Consider the following 19,547-nt stretch of genomic DNA (forward strand, 5'->3'; position numbering starts at 1 on the left):
GTAGACAAGGGATTTGTTGCCTAAAACTGATTGTTGTGCAATGGAATGGGATAGCAAACTAAAGCGAGGGGGTTATAAAACCTAACTCCCAATTTTAACTAAGTTACCGGGTTCGCCCCTGGGATGCCCTGGTACGGGTCCAGGTTCGACCGGGTCCGTGGTACGGATCCGGTTCGACCTGGGTTCGACCTGGGTTCGAAAAACCCAAGGTGGGTCCGACCCGGGTCGAACCCAGTCAAACCCGGGCGGCTGGACGGCCCAAAAAGTTAAAAAACAAACCAAATTTTAATTTTTTTTCAATTCCGCCTTTTAAAAAGTGAAAATTATAACCTAAAAAACACTTCTAAAACATCTTATTGACACATTTCACCTCATTTGTGTTGCAAACAAATTTTTTATGAGAGCAGGTTGAAGAGAGGTTGAACAAAATTTGGCTTCCAAGATCAAAGAGGAGGAGTTGAAGACTGATTTTAGAAGCTTCAACAAGTGTTGCAGCATCATTTCCATACATTTTCAAGCTTCCATTGGCTGCAAGAGGTAGGTTTTTAAACATTTTTTTCCAACTATTTTTGTTTCACAAATTGTCAAACATGAAACTTGAATTTTTTTTCATTATTTAGTTTTTGTTTTTGAATATGTTTATTTTATTTCTTGCCATAGGAACTAGAATGGCATCTACATCTTCCTCCATTGGCAATGAACAAATAATTGCAAAACAAAGAAATGATCCAAATTCTCCCTTATGGAAATATGTGGACATTATAAAACAACTTCCGGGAGGTGGGGGATTCCGTTGGAAATGCCATGGATGTGATATTGAACGTAATAGTTCATATTATCGAGTGGTAGGCCATTTGTGTGGAATAAAAGGAAGAGGCATCAAAAAATGCCCTGGAAAAAATGGTAAACCTATACCAGATGAGATAGTGATGAAATATATTAGGGAGCATGAGGCGGCAAAAGAGAGGGAAGCCCGTAGATTGAACCAAACCGCATCAAAGAAAACAAGGGGAATGCAAGGCCCTTCTAATCCCAGTATTGTAGTAGAAGACCACCCCTTCTTTGCCACAAATGAACCTCAAAGTGAACCACCCTTGACACGTAAAAGAACAAAGGGGCCTTTAGAAACCGCATTCCAAAATGAGAGTAGAGACAATGCTGATCAAGATATAGTAAGGTGCATTTATGCAAATGGGTTGTCATTCAATGTTGTTCGCTCCCCATATTGGAAGCAAATGATAAAAAGTGTTAATGAGGCACCAAGAGGGTATAAGGGCCCCGATTATGAGAAGGTACGTGGAACATTATTGGAGAAAGAGGTGAAGAGGGTTGAAGATGCATTGAAACCCATAAGGGATTCATGGGTTGAGACAGGTGTAACAATTGCTTCAGATGGGTGGAAAGATGCTAAAAACCATCCCTTGATCAATGTCATAGCGGTGTCCCCTAAAGGGGCAATGTTTTTGAGAGCTGTGGATTGTGAGGGCCAAATAAAAGATGGCGAATTTATTGCAGAAATTCTCATCTCTGCCATTGAGTCTGTGGGACCCCGCAATGTTGTCCAAGTCATAACAGACAATGCAAACAATTTTAGAGCTGCTGGTTTGTTGGTTGAGCAACGCTATGATCACATCTTTTGGACACCTTGTGCGGTACATTCACTCAATCTTATGCTACAAAGGATTGGGCAAAAAATAAAATGGATCAGAGATGTGTATGCAGAGGCTGAGGACATCCAGATGTTCATCACAAACCACCACATGTCTCAAGGGATTTTTAGAACCTATTCAAATTTGGAGCTATTGAAGGTAAGTGAAATAGTAATTTAATTTTACATTTTCTGATTTTTTTGAATTTTCAATGTTAATAATATCATTGTGTAAGCTATATTATGTATTCTTCTTTAAAATTTGGCTTTATTTTTTAATCATTTGGCATTAATTTGTGTTATAGGTTGCTGAGACCCGTTTTGCATCAAACACAATCGTCTTAAGACGACTTGTGAAAGTTAGAGTGGCACTATGCAATATGGTGATCAGCACCAATTGGACCGTATGGAAGCAAAGTAGCACTGAGAGGGCAGGAAAAATTAGGGATAGAATATTGAATGAGAAATGGTGGGATCTTGTTACATATCTCCTAAGTATCACTGAGCCCATCATGAGCATGATTCGCTATACAAACATGGATAGGCCTTGCATAGGTGAGATTTATGATGGCATTGATTCAATGCTTGAAAAAATAAAGTTCACTATAAATGAAAAAGAGAATGATTCTCAGGAGAAATTCTTCAAAGAACTGGAATTAATTATTGTAGAGAGGTGGAATAAGATGACCACTCCTTTGCACCTTCTTGCCTATGCCTTGACACCTAAGTACTATAGCAATCAGTTTCTTGATAAACCAGGAAGGATTCCACCATGGAGAGATCTAGAAGTATCTGATGGGTATAAGGCAGCATTTCTTAGACTATATCCCGATGATGATTTGCGAGATGTTGTTACAAATGAGTTCATAGAATTCGCAAATGGGAATGGTCTAAGTGTTGATGCACTTCGTCATAGATCCAAGAAAGATGCTCATAGCTGGTGGTACTTCCATGGCACATGCTTCCAACACCTACAACCCCTCGCTATAAAAGTTTTATCACAAGTAAGTTTAATTAATTAAAATTTTTAATTTACAAGTTTTAGTTTATTTATAGTTTACTTTGTCTTCATAGGTTGCTAGTAATTTTATTTTTATTAATGTATAACTTTAATTGTTTACTTTGTCTTCATAGGTTGCTAGTTCATCTGCTTCAGAAAGAAATTGGAGCACATACTCTTTCATCCACTCAGTAAAGCGCAATAGGCTGCTATCAAAAAGAGCGGAGAATTTAGTATATGTGCATTCCAACCTACGTCTTCTTTCACACAAACAACATGACTACACACAAGGGGAAACAAAGATGTGGGATATAGAGCCAGAGCATACTAATTTGGATGCTCCTGCTTCTCAGCTTCTTGCATTGACACTTGATGACTCGGAAATTGAGCCAACTTATAGTGCAAGTGCAAGTGGCATTGGCTCATGTAATGTCAATGTCAATGAAGATGAGGAGGAGGAGGAGGAGGAGGAGGAGGATGAAGAATTAGATGATCCATTTGATGATTAAACTTTAAGTTTATATTGTTGAAAGTTGAAACAATGATACTTGAATATTTTGTCATTTTGATATTAAACTTGATGTATATGATGCTATTATCAATTATGGTATGATCATGATGCTATGATTACAAGTTTATGTTTGTTTTGTTGTTCATATGATGCTATGTGACATGCATATTTTAATTCATGCTTATAGGCTTCACAAATATCAAAATATATATATATATATATAAAAAATTTACATGTTTTTGTACTAACGAACCCAAACCCCTTTTCAAAATTTTGCCATACCGGCGTATCGGGTTCTTCGAACCCGAACCGGCAACTTAGAATTTTAACATTCAGACAAGTTTAAAAGTAGTGGTTAGCAACCAATACATACAATTAGAGAAGAGAATTGCTGATGAAAAATGATTATCATATTATGGAATGGGTTAGTAGACAAAAACCTGGGAACCATGAAACCTAAAGTCCAATTTTAACATCTAAACAAACAAACAAAAAATTAAAAAGATAAATTTCAAGAAATGGTATCTTTAGTCCTAAAAGAAATTCTGTATTCTAAAATTTTGAAGTTTAACATTTCACTGGTTTTGTTTCCAAGGAGATGACCATTTATCAACTTATTCATAAGCATCAACATTCAAACAAATATGTATTCTGTTTATAAAAGGAAATTTGTATTGCAGCATACTAACCATGAAGATGATCTTCCAAGGAGCCCATGGGCATATATTCATAGACCAAAAGTCGTTGATCACCTTCTGCGCAACAACCAATCAAGTTGACTAAATTAGGATGGTGCAGAAGGCTAAGCATCAGCACTTCCACAAGAAACTCCCTGCTTCCTTGTAGTCCATTTCTATCTAGCTGCTTAACAGCAACAACCTGTAACCATATAATCCAGAAACACAATAATAATTGTCTTAAGACTCCTAACTTCCACCATAAACCTAAAATGAATTTGAGATACCAAAACCTTAAGATTTTCAACAAATGTAACTTGCCTGGCCTGTACTCTCTAAAAGCCCTTTGTACACTCGGCCAAAACCACCTTCACCCAGAAGATAGTCGGGTCTGAAGTTTTTTGTAGCTGTGGCAAGCTCACAAAAAGTAAAATAATGAGAAGCAATGCGAGGATCTCCATCCTTAGGAACTTCCTTCTTGCTACCTGATTTTTTTAACTTGTTCTTTTCTGCAGTTATCATAAGTCAAAATAAATGCTATCAATGCCTTGCCTATCCAAAGATGCTGAATCAATTCCATTTTCAATCCCAAAAAAAGTATAAACGTCCTCAGCTACAGAATAAATTTCATGCAGAAAGAAAGTTATATTAATGGAGATTACTCACCCCATTCTCTTAAAATCTAAAAATACTAATCACCAAAATTTATCCACAAATATCTCAAGAAACCAAGTCATATATTTTCAGTGGAAAAAACCAATTCTCTACATAACTATAAAGTGACTTGTATATAAATAAGGCTAAAAAGAAAAACAAAATGACTTGTGATTTGAAGCAAAAGATGGTTAGGCTAAAAATCTAGTTCAAGGAGACAACTACCTAATACAATCACAAATGAAGAAAATTTTACTAAATAAAGATAAATATAAGAGTTTGCTTGAAAATTAGATTTTCTGACTGCCAAAATTTCTCAGAAACATCTCTATAGAAGTTGATTCTGAAAAACAAATGCATAGTTGACAGCAAAGCAACTTGTCCATAATTAACAGGTAAAGCTGAATTCATCATTTGTTGAGTGACGTTTGCATGGTTAATAATCCTGATTTCTCTTCGAAAATAGATTTGCTCACTGTCAAAGTTTCACAAAACATCTCTCAAGAAGCTGATTCAATGCAATTTCAATTACAAAAAAAAATTCCCTAGCTGACAGCAAAGTGACTTTTATATAAATAACAGGTAAACCTGAACCAAAAAAATTGTCATTTGTCAAACGAAGTTTGCTTAGTTATAAACCTAGTCCATGGAAAACATTGTGTTGTAATATTGAGTCAAAAGATTGAGACCATTATCGCATATAAATGCATTTGATTACACTGTAAAAAACAAAGATTTCTAATCACCTAAAATTTACACACAAGCCATCATCTTATTTATGCATTAGTCATTCTATCATCTCTCAAATGTCAAGTTAATTCCATTTCCAATATGAAGAAGTAATACTTTCTAGGGGTCAAAATTAGTGAAGGTTGCCAAAGGTTGCCAAATGGTCCCAACAATGAAGCTGAGGCCAAAGCGGTCATTCTTGTTGTGCTTCTAGCTCGTAGATTAGGGGTGACCAAGCTACATCTAGAAGGGGACTCCCTTGTGATCGTCAATGCAATCATCTATGGTAGCTCACTAAGTTGGAAAATTAGTTGTGATATTGACATGATCACGTCAAGCTTGAAACTTTTTGAAGACTTCAAGATATCCCACATCATCCGAGGTGGCAATGTGGAGGCAGATAGATGTGCAAACGAGGCTTTGGCTTTGGAGGTGGGTGTGATGAGGATATCAGTGCCCAAGTAGATGTGGTATCTTGGGGCTGATTTTTGACAGATACTACCTATTACCACTGAGGTGACGAACATTTAATGTTGAGGTTTGAGTGCATTTTGGCGACGGTACAAGTTGACAATCTGTGGTGTTCGTCATTCCTCCGCATTGCGAGTTGTTTTCTCAAGCAGAATGGTAGAGCTCGAGAGATGGCCATATGTGATGAATACTCGAAAGGGGTACTCGCATTAATGTAGTGCAGTCGGGGAATGTTTCAAGGATATCGAAGGATGATTTGCGTTTAAGAAGGGAGTTATCGTGTTAGGGAAGCAAAGCTTGACCTTGGTTATTGAGGGTAGAGAAGTGAGTTTTTGGTAAGGTTGTTCAAGAGTGTTGGTAGTGTAGGTTTTGTGTTTTGGTATAGTTATGGAGCCGAACTTTTCCCTTAAGGTGACACGCCCTATGGTGGCCTTTTGGGGTGCCATTTCTGATGAGCGACTCTCCAATGTCTTCAGGTTTGAAGACCAAAACTTTCTCAACAAAGTGAAGATTGTGCTCAGTGATGAATACATGCAGGGGGAATTCAAATACTGTACTAACGTGGATATTGCATCCATGTTTGCTGCGTGGGCTTTTGAGTTGGTAGGGGTGGATCGTGTTCACTAGTTGGTCTCGAATAGTGTGAAGGAAGAATGGAGAGGCGACTTGGCGGGCTTCATTTGGATGGTGAGGGATGGGGAAGGCTTTGTTTGCCCGAATGGCATGTGGCTGCATTCGAGCGAATTGCAACCCCCTTTACGCTCGTTTCTTTTATGGAGTGCGAACTGTAGTAAGGAAGTTCGTAGGGCTTTGGCCCAAAATAGTATGCATGGAGTGCAGGAATACATCAGGGCGTGGGAAAGTGCTGAAATTCGACTGGGGTTGGAAAAATGGAGCCCCTCTATTGGAAGGAGACTGGGCGGGGACTTAAGCTCGGGTTCCTCTCCGACGAAAAAGCGTGGAAGGCCTCGAGGCTCCAAGAACACAACGAGTGGTAGGTCATTGTGGATTGGCTCCCCCCCGGAAGCCCATGATGACCATGTCAACGATGAGGATCAGCATGAGCATGCTATGGATGGATGCAAGAAAGGCAAGGATATTGTGGTGGTTAATGCGCCACAATAGTTGTTCTGTTTCGTTGGTTTTTTGTTTTGATCAATTAGCCAGCCTTCGTATGTAATCATCAGACTTCATGTACTTAGTTTTTTGGTGGTTGGTGATTTGGTGGGTCTTTTTTTTGCTGAAAATCATATGTAATAGACTGTTTTTGACATTTCAATATAATGTAACATTTACCGATTGAAAAAAAAAAAAGGTTTGCTGAATTGCATTATAAAACATACCATTAAGTTCATGCAGTCAAAAATTTAGTCATAGAGAGACTAATTGACCTAGCAAAAAACCATTTTCTAATTATTTTCTAGATGGTTTTACAAGTCACTGATATTTCTCAAAAATCTTTCCGAATGGCAATTTGATATTTTTTTCAGATGGCAAATGTGAAGAGCCTATCTCAAACAATGTGATGGCTCCATGTTGCCCTTAAGCTGTTGTAACAAATCAAAGACACATTGCAAGCATAAGAAGTGTATTTCAAACATTGTCATGGCTCCATGTTGCCCTTGAGAAGTTGTAACATCTGTACTTGACAGTGATAATGGAACAAGGAGCATTTTTCTCTCTATTGCTGGAGTTTTCAGCCATCTAGGGATTCTCAAGGGCTATCATTTGTTGCAAGTGTTGCATGTGTTTCCTTTGCATATGTTTATTGTTCTTGTGTTCTTTTTCATGTTGGCATAACAAATGAAAGTGTATGACTATAAACATATTGTCATGCCTACGCCATAAAAACAATCTTTATGATCTGTCCCTAAGAAAGTAAACAACAAATAATGAGAAATAAACAAATTACGCATGATACAAATCAGCATGTTCGAAGATTCCCCTCTTCTCCGTGATATGTGATTTGCCCAAATATAGTTATCCCAAAACAAAATACTAATCAACCAGTTTCAAAGAGCCACAAGTTAGGGAAAAGGCAGCAGTCAATTGGAGGAGATGCCTCACTTGGAAGGGTGGTGATCTTGACAAAGAAATGTGTCCTCTGTCCCTCTTAAGAGATATATAAGGCAGGTATTCTTTTGAGAAAAGGCATCGAACAACATCACCAATTGGGGTTCTGAACAGAATTCAGAATTAAGACAGCCATTCGATATTTAGAACAAAGTGGTGGTATGCAATATCGAAAATCTATTGTTTACCATGAAATCTCTCATGAAGTCTTTAATTTATTTACTATGAATTACATTGTCAATCCATCAAAGATTTAGGATAAGTAATTATTTATTGATTTTAATAAACCACTCATATTAGAAACTGACAAGGAAACATAATAGAAAGATGCAAGAGTATGAGTTCACTCAATTGAGTAAACACCCATTGAGTTGGTACTTGTGGGCCAAGGGGTTGGATTGTCTTGGTTGGATGTTGAGCGCCCTTGGGCTTAATTGGGGAGAATAATCTCCTGGCATCTTATGGTGCTTTCCCCTCACATTTCTAATATGGTTGAAGCTATAGTGTGCATGTCTACAATAAGAATCTTCATTATTATTTTAATGTTAAATGATTATTTTCCTAAAATCAATTACTATGATGAAATTTAGTAAAAGTCTAAAAGAATACTCTTGTAAATGAATTGTATTATTGTTATGTTATTTTTGGGCGAACCTCAGGTAAATCCCAAAAGAGGACATTACACACATCCATTTGAGATGAGATAAGTGTCTTTTAAGGTATAGGAAGAGTTGACAACTGAAGAAATTTTAAGTTGATCATCTCTGGGAGAGTATCCCCAAGGTTTTACAGATCAAGTGGTATCAGAGCTGTGCAGTGAGCATACTAGAAGCTATGTTTGCGGTTCAGGTTTGGTTAGGGTATGAGTTCAAAATTTAGGTTCACAATACAGCAAAGTTTTTTTGCCCAAATTTGGTATGGCTGGGTACATCCATACATACATATATGTATAAAACCTAGCAGAAATACCCAACATTTTTGGAAACAATTTGTCCCACGATTGTATTCAGATTCAATTTTAATGTGGAATTTGGTATGGTTCAATTTTCAGTGGTTGGAATCAATCGTCAAAGAGTGTATCCATGAGATTCTAGGGTTGATATGGCATTTCCAAATTGATTCCAGTGGCAGCTGAACTGTCTGAAACACTAAACGACAGTCCTGAAACTTTAAACAAAAAACATATAAAGCAATTTTGTGTGTTTAACAACTCACAGTAACAGAAAACAGGTATTTTGTGTGTCGTAATGCATCACTGCAACAGGAAACAGGCATTTTATGTGTTTAACAAATTGCAGCAACGGTAAACAGGGGATAAGTCACAACAAACAACAAAGAAGTTAGCAGTCAGTGACTCCACAATAACTAGTTAACAGTCACAAAATTGAACCAAATGTATTACTATTTACAAATTTTAAAATTCTTTAGATTTAGCAAACCATATGCAAACTGCCAAATATTCACAAAGCTTAGTATTAAATTATAAATCATAAAGTAAATTTTAATATTTTCAATCTTTCATATTTATCATACTAATACAAATTTATAAAATGTTACAATTTATATACTGTTTTTATCATTATGTAAATTTATCATACTGTTTTTTTTCTTTCTAGCATACTAATATAAAATTATCATACTGTTTTTTAATCTAAATTGATATAGATTAAATAGTAAACAAGTTACAAATAGCAAGATAAATATAAAGCAAACTAAACTATTCATAAATTCTGCATCAATTAAGTAAACACCTTGCTAGTTTTTTGTGCCAACAATTATTTGTTTTGTATTTTGAACTCAAAGAATTTTGTTATACAGTGGACAAGTTAAGAGAGGAGCTTTGTCCATTAATTAGTAAAAGGAATACATGTTTATGAATTATTAATTATGGAAGAGGAAGATGTAAATGTTGTAATATGCAATTTATGAATTATGATGATAATTTTCAAAGGCAATCATTATAAATTCATAATAGTTGTCAGCTAACTATTGCATCAGGATTTCACATGATGATGTGATTTTGTACTTAATTTGTATTCAAATGAAACAAATATAATGGAAAACACTTTTGAACTCATTTTTGGACTCAGTGGATGTATTTTTGTCTTTGAATTTTGCCAAAAAAAAATGTGTTTTTAAAAGAAATACATTAAGAGAAGAGCTTTGTACCATAAATTACTAAAAGGAATACATGTTTAATCTATTAGTGTGAAAAGTGCTTTTATTCATCTAGTTATCTTTTATCTAGTTCCTACACCTAATAGTCCCATTCACACTAACTTAAATTCACTTAGTGGTTTAGTTGTCTAACTTCATAGACACTTGACAGTTGACACATGCCTCCGCACTTGTGCAAAGTGTTCTACATGTGTCACACCTCTTGGAGGGTTAGTCAATCATTCTATTTTTACCTTCCTACTTCCTCCTTGATGTATATATGCAAGGAGATTTCATTACACACACGTTCAATGATAGATTATTGTCTATTGCATTGTGCTTGATTCATTTGTGGAAGTTTTGAATTTCGCGTTCATTGTTTGCAGTTCCAACATGGTATTAGAGCGCTGAATCACAAATTCCTTCTCATTTTTTTATGAATCCAGCAGTTACCTCTATCAAGGAAGCGTCATGAAGAGAGATGAACATTGTCATTGTGAGAGGAAGGCTCAAAAAACAAAAAGACTACCTTTCATTTTGTTGAAAATGGTAACTTTGAAATTTTGCATTTTTTGGTGCAGCACTTTTGTGTACAAATTCCCTAGTATAGAGATTTTTAATAAAAAATTGCAAAAAAAAATTTAGCAAAGGCCATATTTGCCCCTTGCCCATTTCGTTGTTTGGGCAAACAGCCAGTTTTGTTGCAACATTTTGGCCAAATCAACCTATTTGGAGGGTATTTGGCCAGTTTTGTGGCATTTCTTTGGCTTGTGGTATTTTCTATATTTTCAAGGCAAATTTCTTGTTTGGCAAGTTTTACTTGTTTTGCAAAATTCTTCACAGCCCCAAGAAATCCGTACAATGCCTTACCTCCACCTGCAAACCCTCACATGGAGGAGCAATCCACTCCAGGCTATATTAGGATTGTTTTTTATCAAGTTCTAAAGATCTTGAAAGGGTTAGTTCATGCCCTCTACAATTTAATCAATACCCAAAAAGACATATGGAAGATTGCCAACAATGCAAAATGATCACTGATTGATCTTGAGTTGAAGTAGTCTTGGGTTGACTCAAAATTTTTTGAGTTCCTCTAATATCCTCCATATCGACTGGCATCTTCCTCTATCTCGATGCATAAACAATCGAAGATTTTGTTGCTAAGAAAATCTAAATGTGGTGATTGTTTTATTTGATTATGGTGTGTTTAGCATCCTTCATACTTGGCACTCATCTCCAACGGGTCCTCCTTACTCAGTTGACTTCACTGTAGGTGCCACATCAAGACTTGCACAGCCTCCCAAATGGCCCTTACATCGCATTTGCTTGCAATTGCTCTTCTTGTGTGGAAATCTTTAACATTTGGCCACCCACCACATCTATATGTTAGACACAATCTCCTCAACAGCCTTCACTTTTGGCGACCTTCTGATCAGTAGGCATTAATTTTTATAGCATTAAATTATGTTCACAACTAGATGTTAAGTAACAATTGCTTTTAAACTACGATTTTTTAATTGCCAATGGTTTACTTAAATTGTTAATTTTTCAAAAGGTGGGCATTTTTTTTATTTCACAATAACTAGCAAACAAGGGGACCTTTTTTTTTGCAAAAATTTGTAGTCAATGGAAAGCTCATTTTGTCACAATCGTAATGGTGAAGTCAATTTTCCAAAATTGAACTGATTTTATCTATTTTTAATCCTCCAAAAATCATTGTAATTTGTCCAATTTTCAATAGGGCGTAACTTTCAGCCTGTTTGTCAAAAATTGATGATTTTTGAAATTGATCAGAATTTTGCAAGGATTCCAGATTTGCAATCATATTTCAGTTTTGGGTAGGCCATTTTTTCAAAATTTGTAAAAAAGTTCATGAGTTATAAACGGACAATTTCGCTTCAAAACTTCACACGATCTTGAAATTCTTGTTTTGCATCTTTCTAGGGAGGGTTTGCAAGGCACAATTCACATGCCTTGTTGTATTTCCATCATGGATCCTAAAACAGATTTGTTAACTCCACACAATTATCACACTTGGAAAGTGAAAGTACAACAACTACTTCAACCTAATGGGCTTTGGCAAATCATTAATGGACAACAAATGCAATTTACTAGAGATCTTGAACAATTTACCTATCGAAACAAGCTAGATGAGGCAATGGGAATCATAGATCTTCTTGTTTCCAATAATTTGCAATTTCACATTGATAGTTGTACAACTCCTAAGCAAATGTGGGATAAATTTAATTATCTCTTTGGTACAATTGATGAGTTCAAAATACTCCAATTAGATGTTGAATTAACCTTGTCTCCAAATGCCTTTCCTTCTACTCTAGACTTCTTCATTAAGTTTAAGTATTTGCTTTCTAGACTTAAAGATTGAGGAAAAACAAAAAAGACACAAAAAGTGTGTTCTTGGTCCTATTTAAGATCAAAGGCCCTTAATAGACGTTTGATTCTTCTTTTTACTCTACAATGGATGCTCTTGGAATAGCACATGTAATGTCTTCTTTTGAATAGTTTTGTGATAGACTTACACAAAAACAATCTAAGTTAATCTCTATGGATGCTATCACGTCTTTCAAAAGTCGAGCACTAATTGTCCAATCATCTAAGGGAAAAGGAAAAAAGTCTTCAAACAAACCTAAAGTAGAATCAACTTTGAGAAGTGATCAATCATCTAAGCAAGAGTATGACATTGACTTGCTTCACAAGTTTCATATGAGTGATTGTAAACCACACCTACAACATTTCAATCTAGTGCCACTTTGACTATCACTTACACAACACCTAGTGTTGATGCTACTTTGTACAGATAGTTAGTTGGTGGTCAAATGTATTTGACCCACACTCAACCTAATATTGCCTTCACTCTTCAGCTTGTCTCCTATTTTTCACAACCCTCGTGGCAGGCATCTAAGCATATTTTGAGGTATATTCGTGACACCACTCATTTTGGCAAGCAGTACACACCAAGGGCTTCACAAATAGTAGGCTAAACCAACTCAAACTCTGCAAGAGATGTTGAATCTCGAAAGTCCACTTCCGGCTTTTTGTCTTTGGTCTTGGTTCTAATCAAGTTGCATGGTTTCACAAGAAGCAAACTGGTATTACATTATCATCCTTTGAGGCTGAGTATCTAGGAGCTTATGACAGATTTTGGTCATCCACCTAATCATCCTACCATACTTTGAAGCTTATGACAAAGTTTGGTCATCCACCTAATCATCCTACCATACTTTGGTGTGATAACCAAAGTGCCATCCATATTTCATGCAACTCAATTAAGCATCAATGGACGAAACACATTGAGATTCATATGCACTTCATTCGACAGCTTATCCATGATGGTGTTCTATCCTTAGAATGTTTGTGAATTGAGGATCTAATTCAAGAAATCTTCACTAAACCTTTAGCATCACCTCACTAACTTGCTTTGTGCCAATTGCTTGGGGTGAAGGAAGTTGTTGTTCAGGGCTCTTACATCCTCCTTCCTTTGTATAAAGTTCTCTTTTTCAGAGAGGAGATTTTTCCCATTGGGCTTTCTCCTTTAGTCAATTTGTGAGAGGCTTTTATTTTATACATGAGTACCTTATCAAGCCATGCTGTCAGAACTCATTTTTTAGTGATCTACTCCCTAAGTATCACTTAAAGGGGGGTGTTAGTGTGAAAAGTGTCTTTAAGCATCTAGTTACATTTTATAGTAATGTCCCCTTGCTGGATCACTCTCTATTTTGCCCTAAATTCACAAAATCAAATGGAACCAAGCATATAATATAGTTATGGTAACATTTCTTTATATAGGAATACGATGAACTAATTCTGTTTTGGAAACCTGCAATCATTTAGGTAGCATCATGTTGGTGTGTTTTTTACGCACATACGAACACAAAATAAAATACCCAAAAGTATCTTATCCTCTCTTGAGCAAAGCTTCTCAAATACCAAAACCTTGGAGTTGTCTCAAGTGATCCTTTAAGCCAATCTTCAGCATTTGAGAAGCTTTGTTCAAGAGAGGATAATTTTGGGTATTTTATTCACACTTGATGTGTTTTTTACACACATGCGATCACATTGCAGACACAGTTCATAAAATAAATCTATTATTAGAGCAAGGAAATCATTATGCAGCAAGTCTGATTTGTATGTGAGTCTCAGTCATAAAAGATAAGGAATAAGGAGGCATGGTAGGGTGCCTTAAGACAGTCATTTTCTATGGTAGGGTGCCTTAAGATGGTCATTTTCTCCCTTCATGCAACCCCCCTCCATTCTTTTATGCCTGGAGAACCTTGGGTTCATCAACAGTCCATCCATTTAGGAGTTGGAAGGGAAATTACAGTAGGGTGCCCTTAGCCATTCTCTCCCTTTCATACTGTAATATTGTGCCCTAATAGCTGTTCTCTCCCAATTTGCCACTATAGCAGGGTGCCCTATAGCTGTTCTCCCTTAATTGCAAATTTCCTTCCTTCTCTTTGACAGACTGTTGCTGCTTTAAATGTATATTTTAATGCTTATTAATATATCACAGATATGTGCAACAAATTCATATATATAATTAAACAACAATTTCTATATTACCATAGTGGATCGGAATATTCACGTTATATTCAGGTCTGATTATTACAGTGTTCAGTATTCTGTAATCATCCTTGTCTGCTGTTTGATGCCTTCCACTCCTTGGAGATCGAATTGTATTTATATCCTTTCATTGCTTGGAGAGTCATGTCCTTTCTTATTAATAAGGGCATGACCCTTGCCTTTGTGGCCCTTGACTCTTCATTTACCCCCTTTGAAATTGCATTTTTTAACTAAACTCCCCTCTTGGATCTACTGCTATTAACTACAGCTGTTACTTTTATTGCCTCCTTTCATGGGTTAATAATTCTTAACTCCGTTCACATCCTGATAACTTGTATTTGGATTGCGGCCTTGATATCTTGTATTTGGATTGCGGCCTTGTACCCTTTGATCTCATACCTCTTCCTCTCCCGTGGCTTTGGGAATTTGTTACTGATTCGTTTCTTTCCCAATTTGCCAATAAGGGGGAAGACTTTAACATTTAGTAATCAATCTTGTCTGTAGTAATCAGTTTGGGATTGGTTTAGGAAGATGGATCGGTTTTGGGATTGTGAAGTCTTACTAAGACTATTTCTTATTCAAGTATGTTAACAGATTGGGGGCATGACATTTATCTTGTTCCTATGCCTAGTAGTCCTATTCACACTAGCCTAAGTTCACTTAGTAGTTTAGTTGTCTCACTTCATAGACACTTGGCACATACCTTCACACTTGTCCCAAGCGTTCTACATGTGTCACACCTCTTGGAGGATTAGTCAATCATTCTGTTTCACTTTTCTACTTCCTCCTTGATCTATATATGCAAGGAGAGCTCATTGTACATACAAATGTCTTACGATAGATTATTGGCTATTGTGTTGTGCTTAATTCATTTGTGGATGTTCTGAATTTGTGCTTATCTTTTGCTACTCCAACATAATCTACAGTGTCACTTAAGTTACACATGTATAAATTTTACGTATCTAAAGTACAAAACACGTGTATTTCTAATTTACAGGAGTTCTTCATATGGTAGACAAGTTAAAAGGAAACGCATGTATAATAGTAAGTTAAATGAATGTGCGGTTCGTCTTCCGATCATTTAAGTTACACATCTTACAGACTCCCGATAGCCAAAACACGGTCATTCTGCATTTCTAATTCAAAGGAGCTCATTCTGTGGTGAAAAAGTTGAAGGACAGGCTTTATATAGTAAATAAGTTAAAAGAATGTCAGCTTGAAATACTGTTTCATTTAATCACTCACCTTACAAATCCTCTGTGCCTGAAATATAAAACATTTGTATTTCTAATTTACAGAAGCTCGGAGCTAACCTGAAGGTACAGTTGAAGGGTGGGCACCATTTGAACAATTAACCTGCGCTTCCTTGAAACTGTCCTTCTTAGTGGCCGGATTGAATTTATTTTCCTTTTTAGATCCAAAGCATGGAAAACAGCCCATTTCAACACCAGTTCTCTCCAAATTCAAAATCCTTTGGCACCCTCTACTCTCTCAATTCTCCCAAATTCCAAATTAGCCCCGGCATTTCATCTTACTTCCTAAAGACCCAGCAGAAATAAACAAAGGATTAGGAACCCTTCGAACATTCTCCAGCACACCTAATCTTTAATAAAACCCTTAATCCTCACCAAATATCTCCCAGCGATTTTCAGGTTAGAAACCCTGGGAAATGTGACAAACATATAAATTTCTTTAACCTTACTAAAGAAATAGAGGGTTGCTGAAATGAGATAAAATTATCCAAAAGAAATCTCGTAGCAAAAACCTCGCCCCCGGACTACAAAAGACATTTTCGGCCGAGAACCCAAGGTCACGGCCGAATAAGCCCTCCTAGCTTAAAATGCATGAAGTGCCGCTGCAATTCAGTAGGATTTGGGGCCTTATGAATCTTGTGAACTCAATGAGAGGCTCCGGAGGAAAAATTTCTACTTGCATGTTGAACTCATTTTGTGCTGCAAGTACACTATCAGAGAGGTCGCCATGTTACAGGATCGAATCCCTCCGTAAACATAGCCCCTTCTCCTCCTCAGACGTTGGGAAAAGCCAGAAAAAACATCGGGTTACAACAAAAGCAGCCGCACAGGAGGAGAATAATGATGACTTAATGGAATTAAAATTATTTATAGTTGATTTCTCCTCAAGTTTAGGAATTTGAGCGGGCTAAATGGCGTTGTAATTTTTTAAAACGTGCTGTATTTGTGGTTCTTTTATGACGTGTAAATTTTTATTATTTATTTTTTTTCGTTTTGCGGGATAAATTATTGACCTCTCATAGTGGAATCTTGGGAGAATATCCCTGGGATGGCCAGTTGGCCACGATGATTTCGTGAAGATATAATAATAATGATTTGGTGTTTCTATGCTTATATTTTACTTGTGGTGCTCATGCTTAGTTGAGCTAAGGAAAAACCTCCCCAACTTTTCCCTCCTAAATTAAAATGGTTCAATAGGTTTTGGTGCTAAGTGACTTGAAGTTCAAAGTGTATAATATTGTAGAGGAGTAACATTTTTTTCAGAAAAAATTTAACATTATAATGGTGAAATTATCATCTATTTTTTATATTTGATTAAGAAAAAAATTATAAAAAAATATAAGTAGATCAGTATAGTCAAAAGAAGAGGAGTTTTCGATTAGAAAATCAAGTAAATTTAGTTAAAATAGCAATAGATCAAGTTGAAAGCAATGGACCTACAACTCATAAAATAACGAGTATAGAATGTCATAGTCTAAAGAACAAAAACTATGCTCTTGGAAAAATTGCCTAGAAAACAACAAATATACATTTCTAGAATCTAAAATACAAATATTGTGTTCTTTATGAATAAACCTTGTCATTGTCTTTGTGTGTTCCTTCCTACAACCATAAGTTATTTTGGTTCTCATATCAACATATTATTAAACCCTAAAGATGTGCCAATTCTTATACTCATATTCAATATGAGATTTGGCCAATCAACACAATTAATTAAAATGGTTTCAATTCCCTACTCTTTAGGCTTTGCAAGACCTTGGTGGGTGAACCAATTTCACCATTAATAGCTATCCTTCAAAAGAATGTGGTGAATTTTATGTAGATAAAATCTTATGCAATCTAAAGGTTTCTTCTAATCACATATTTTACTTTAATTACCCCTTGTTATCTATTTTGCACTAGCATGAGGTGAAAATAGAAAATTTAACTAAACTAAAACCTACAACAAAAAATTTAAAATATATGTTTGAATTTATTGAATTCATTTGGGGAACAAAACTAACTAGTGTCTTCTCCACAAGGCAACAAAGTCGAATCACAAATTGATGTGTCCTTTCAATGGTTATAATTATAGTTGTTTGACACATCCATGTTTATGTATTACATGAACGTGCAAGCAGCTCAATTATCAAGCCCTTCTTTTTAATCCAAAGTGAATCTCCCAAGTTATTGTGATCTATTCAAATGAATTTAATTCTTGCTTGAAGAAACCAATCAAATAAACTACACAAAAACATATATTTTCTTCGACAAACCAAACATATACTTGATATGCTAATCCATATAACAAGAAAGAAAGCAAGTTGGAGACAACCAAATAATATTATTCATTAATCACCACAAGACCATTAAAACCATAAACAGAACACCAAATTAATGTATCATCTCCATTACTGCTACAAAAAGGTTTTACAAAGGATTTTACAACATTTGTGTATATTTTGCCCCCAAAAAAATTCTACTAATCCCTCTATATTACAGTCTCAGTTTCCTTCTTATAGAAAATGAAGGAAGTGACAAGCTTTAGACATTACCTTTCAAAAAAACATTTAAAATATTCTCATCCAAATATGAATAGCCACAACTACTTGCCTAATTAACATACCATTCAGTCTTTTACAACATAATCTAATGTCATTTAATGACATGGCATAAAACAAAAGAGCAATAAATAAGTTTGAAAACAAGAACAAATTGGTAAACATGGAAACGAATGCCCATTGTCTTCGTTTAGCAAGTAGATATGAATGACCCACAAGTCTGGCAAGGTTCTACAATTCCACAGAGCATATCATACAACATTTACCATTGAACCATTATGAAATTTCTATGCTTGTGATGGAACAACGGAAGCTGAAAGATCATGAAAACAAAGTCTTGGGATCTGAAAACTCAACTACTCTGCAACAAGGCTAATCCACAAAGGGAGTCAGATACTTTTGTTCCCACTAGAACGTTGTATAATCATTCGACCACTTATATCCTCAATTTTGTGGCCAAATGGTTTCTCCATCTTTTGTCCAATATTCCTCTAACCCTTGTAATGAATCTTGAGTAGCCTAAATCCAATGCAACTATTCTATCCACAATGAAATTAAAACTTTGAGTATTAATTCATTGGTCTCCCTACAAATGAGTGATTAAATTGGGAATTGTGTGAATGAACTCCTCCTTCCACTTGTCCAAATCCTTGGGTTGCTCGCATCCTCTCTATATATTTGTGGAATGTCCACCAATGCTTGAATGTGTGGAAGGATTCAATCTTTTCTTTGATTTAATGTTCCTCCCTAGATATTTATTAGCTTTCCTCAACTACCATTTTTACCATCCTTTATGCAGCTCAAAGCTACTCATCATCACTTCTTTGTATAACCTTGCATAGGGTGACCAAAGTATGTTGAATGGGCTACAACCTTTTGAACAATGGGTCCAAGATGGGTGCATGTGCCTTTAGTTGTTCCAATTCTTGTAACAATTCAATATAATACTTGTGCACATCTTCTGCTTTATCCATGACAAACTTTATCCTATGATCCAAGATCTTTTCAATTGTAGCAAAGATTTGGTTTTTGACCCCCTTTTTGGTTGCATCATTGATCCCTTTTAGTTATTCAATTTCCTTCTCCCAATTTTGTTTCAATATGTTAAACTGTTCCACAGAAATTGTATATACGCTTGTCTTATGGGCTATGAAGGATTGGTAAATGACAAGCTTCTTGCCTTGAGAGGGCATTGCTCCCTCTAATAGTTGTTTTAGTTTTACATTTTCTATAAACAACATGTTTATTTCTTCATTCAT

General features: G+C 35.8%; 1 protein-coding gene across 3 annotated transcripts in view; it reads right to left on the reverse strand.

Moving 5' to 3' along the window:
* Positions 1–16,628, reverse strand: part of LOC131073996 (probable serine/threonine-protein kinase PBL7) — a 35,351-nt gene extending 18,723 nt beyond the window's left edge. Inside the window, exons 1-4 of one of the 3 annotated variants that reach the window (XM_058010548.2) lie at positions 16,198–16,626; positions 15,809–16,033; positions 4,158–4,345; positions 3,849–4,038 (exon numbers count right to left, since the gene is read on the reverse strand). In XM_058010548.2, coding sequence (XP_057866531.2) covers positions 3,849–4,038; positions 4,158–4,345; positions 15,809–15,935 — 505 coding nt within the window. In that variant the 5' untranslated portion in view covers positions 15,936–16,033; positions 16,198–16,626. Of the gene's footprint in view, positions 1–3,848; positions 4,039–4,157; positions 4,346–15,808 lie in introns of all 3 variants that reach the window. The other 2 variants (XM_058010549.2, XM_058010550.2) reach the window with 2 other exon arrangements.
* Between the last annotated feature and the right edge of the window lie 2,919 nt (positions 16,629–19,547).

Source organism: Cryptomeria japonica, chromosome 9, assembly GCF_030272615.1.
Source record: "Cryptomeria japonica chromosome 9, Sugi_1.0, whole genome shotgun sequence".
NCBI classification, from domain to species: Eukaryota; Viridiplantae; Streptophyta; class Pinopsida; order Cupressales; family Cupressaceae; genus Cryptomeria; species Cryptomeria japonica.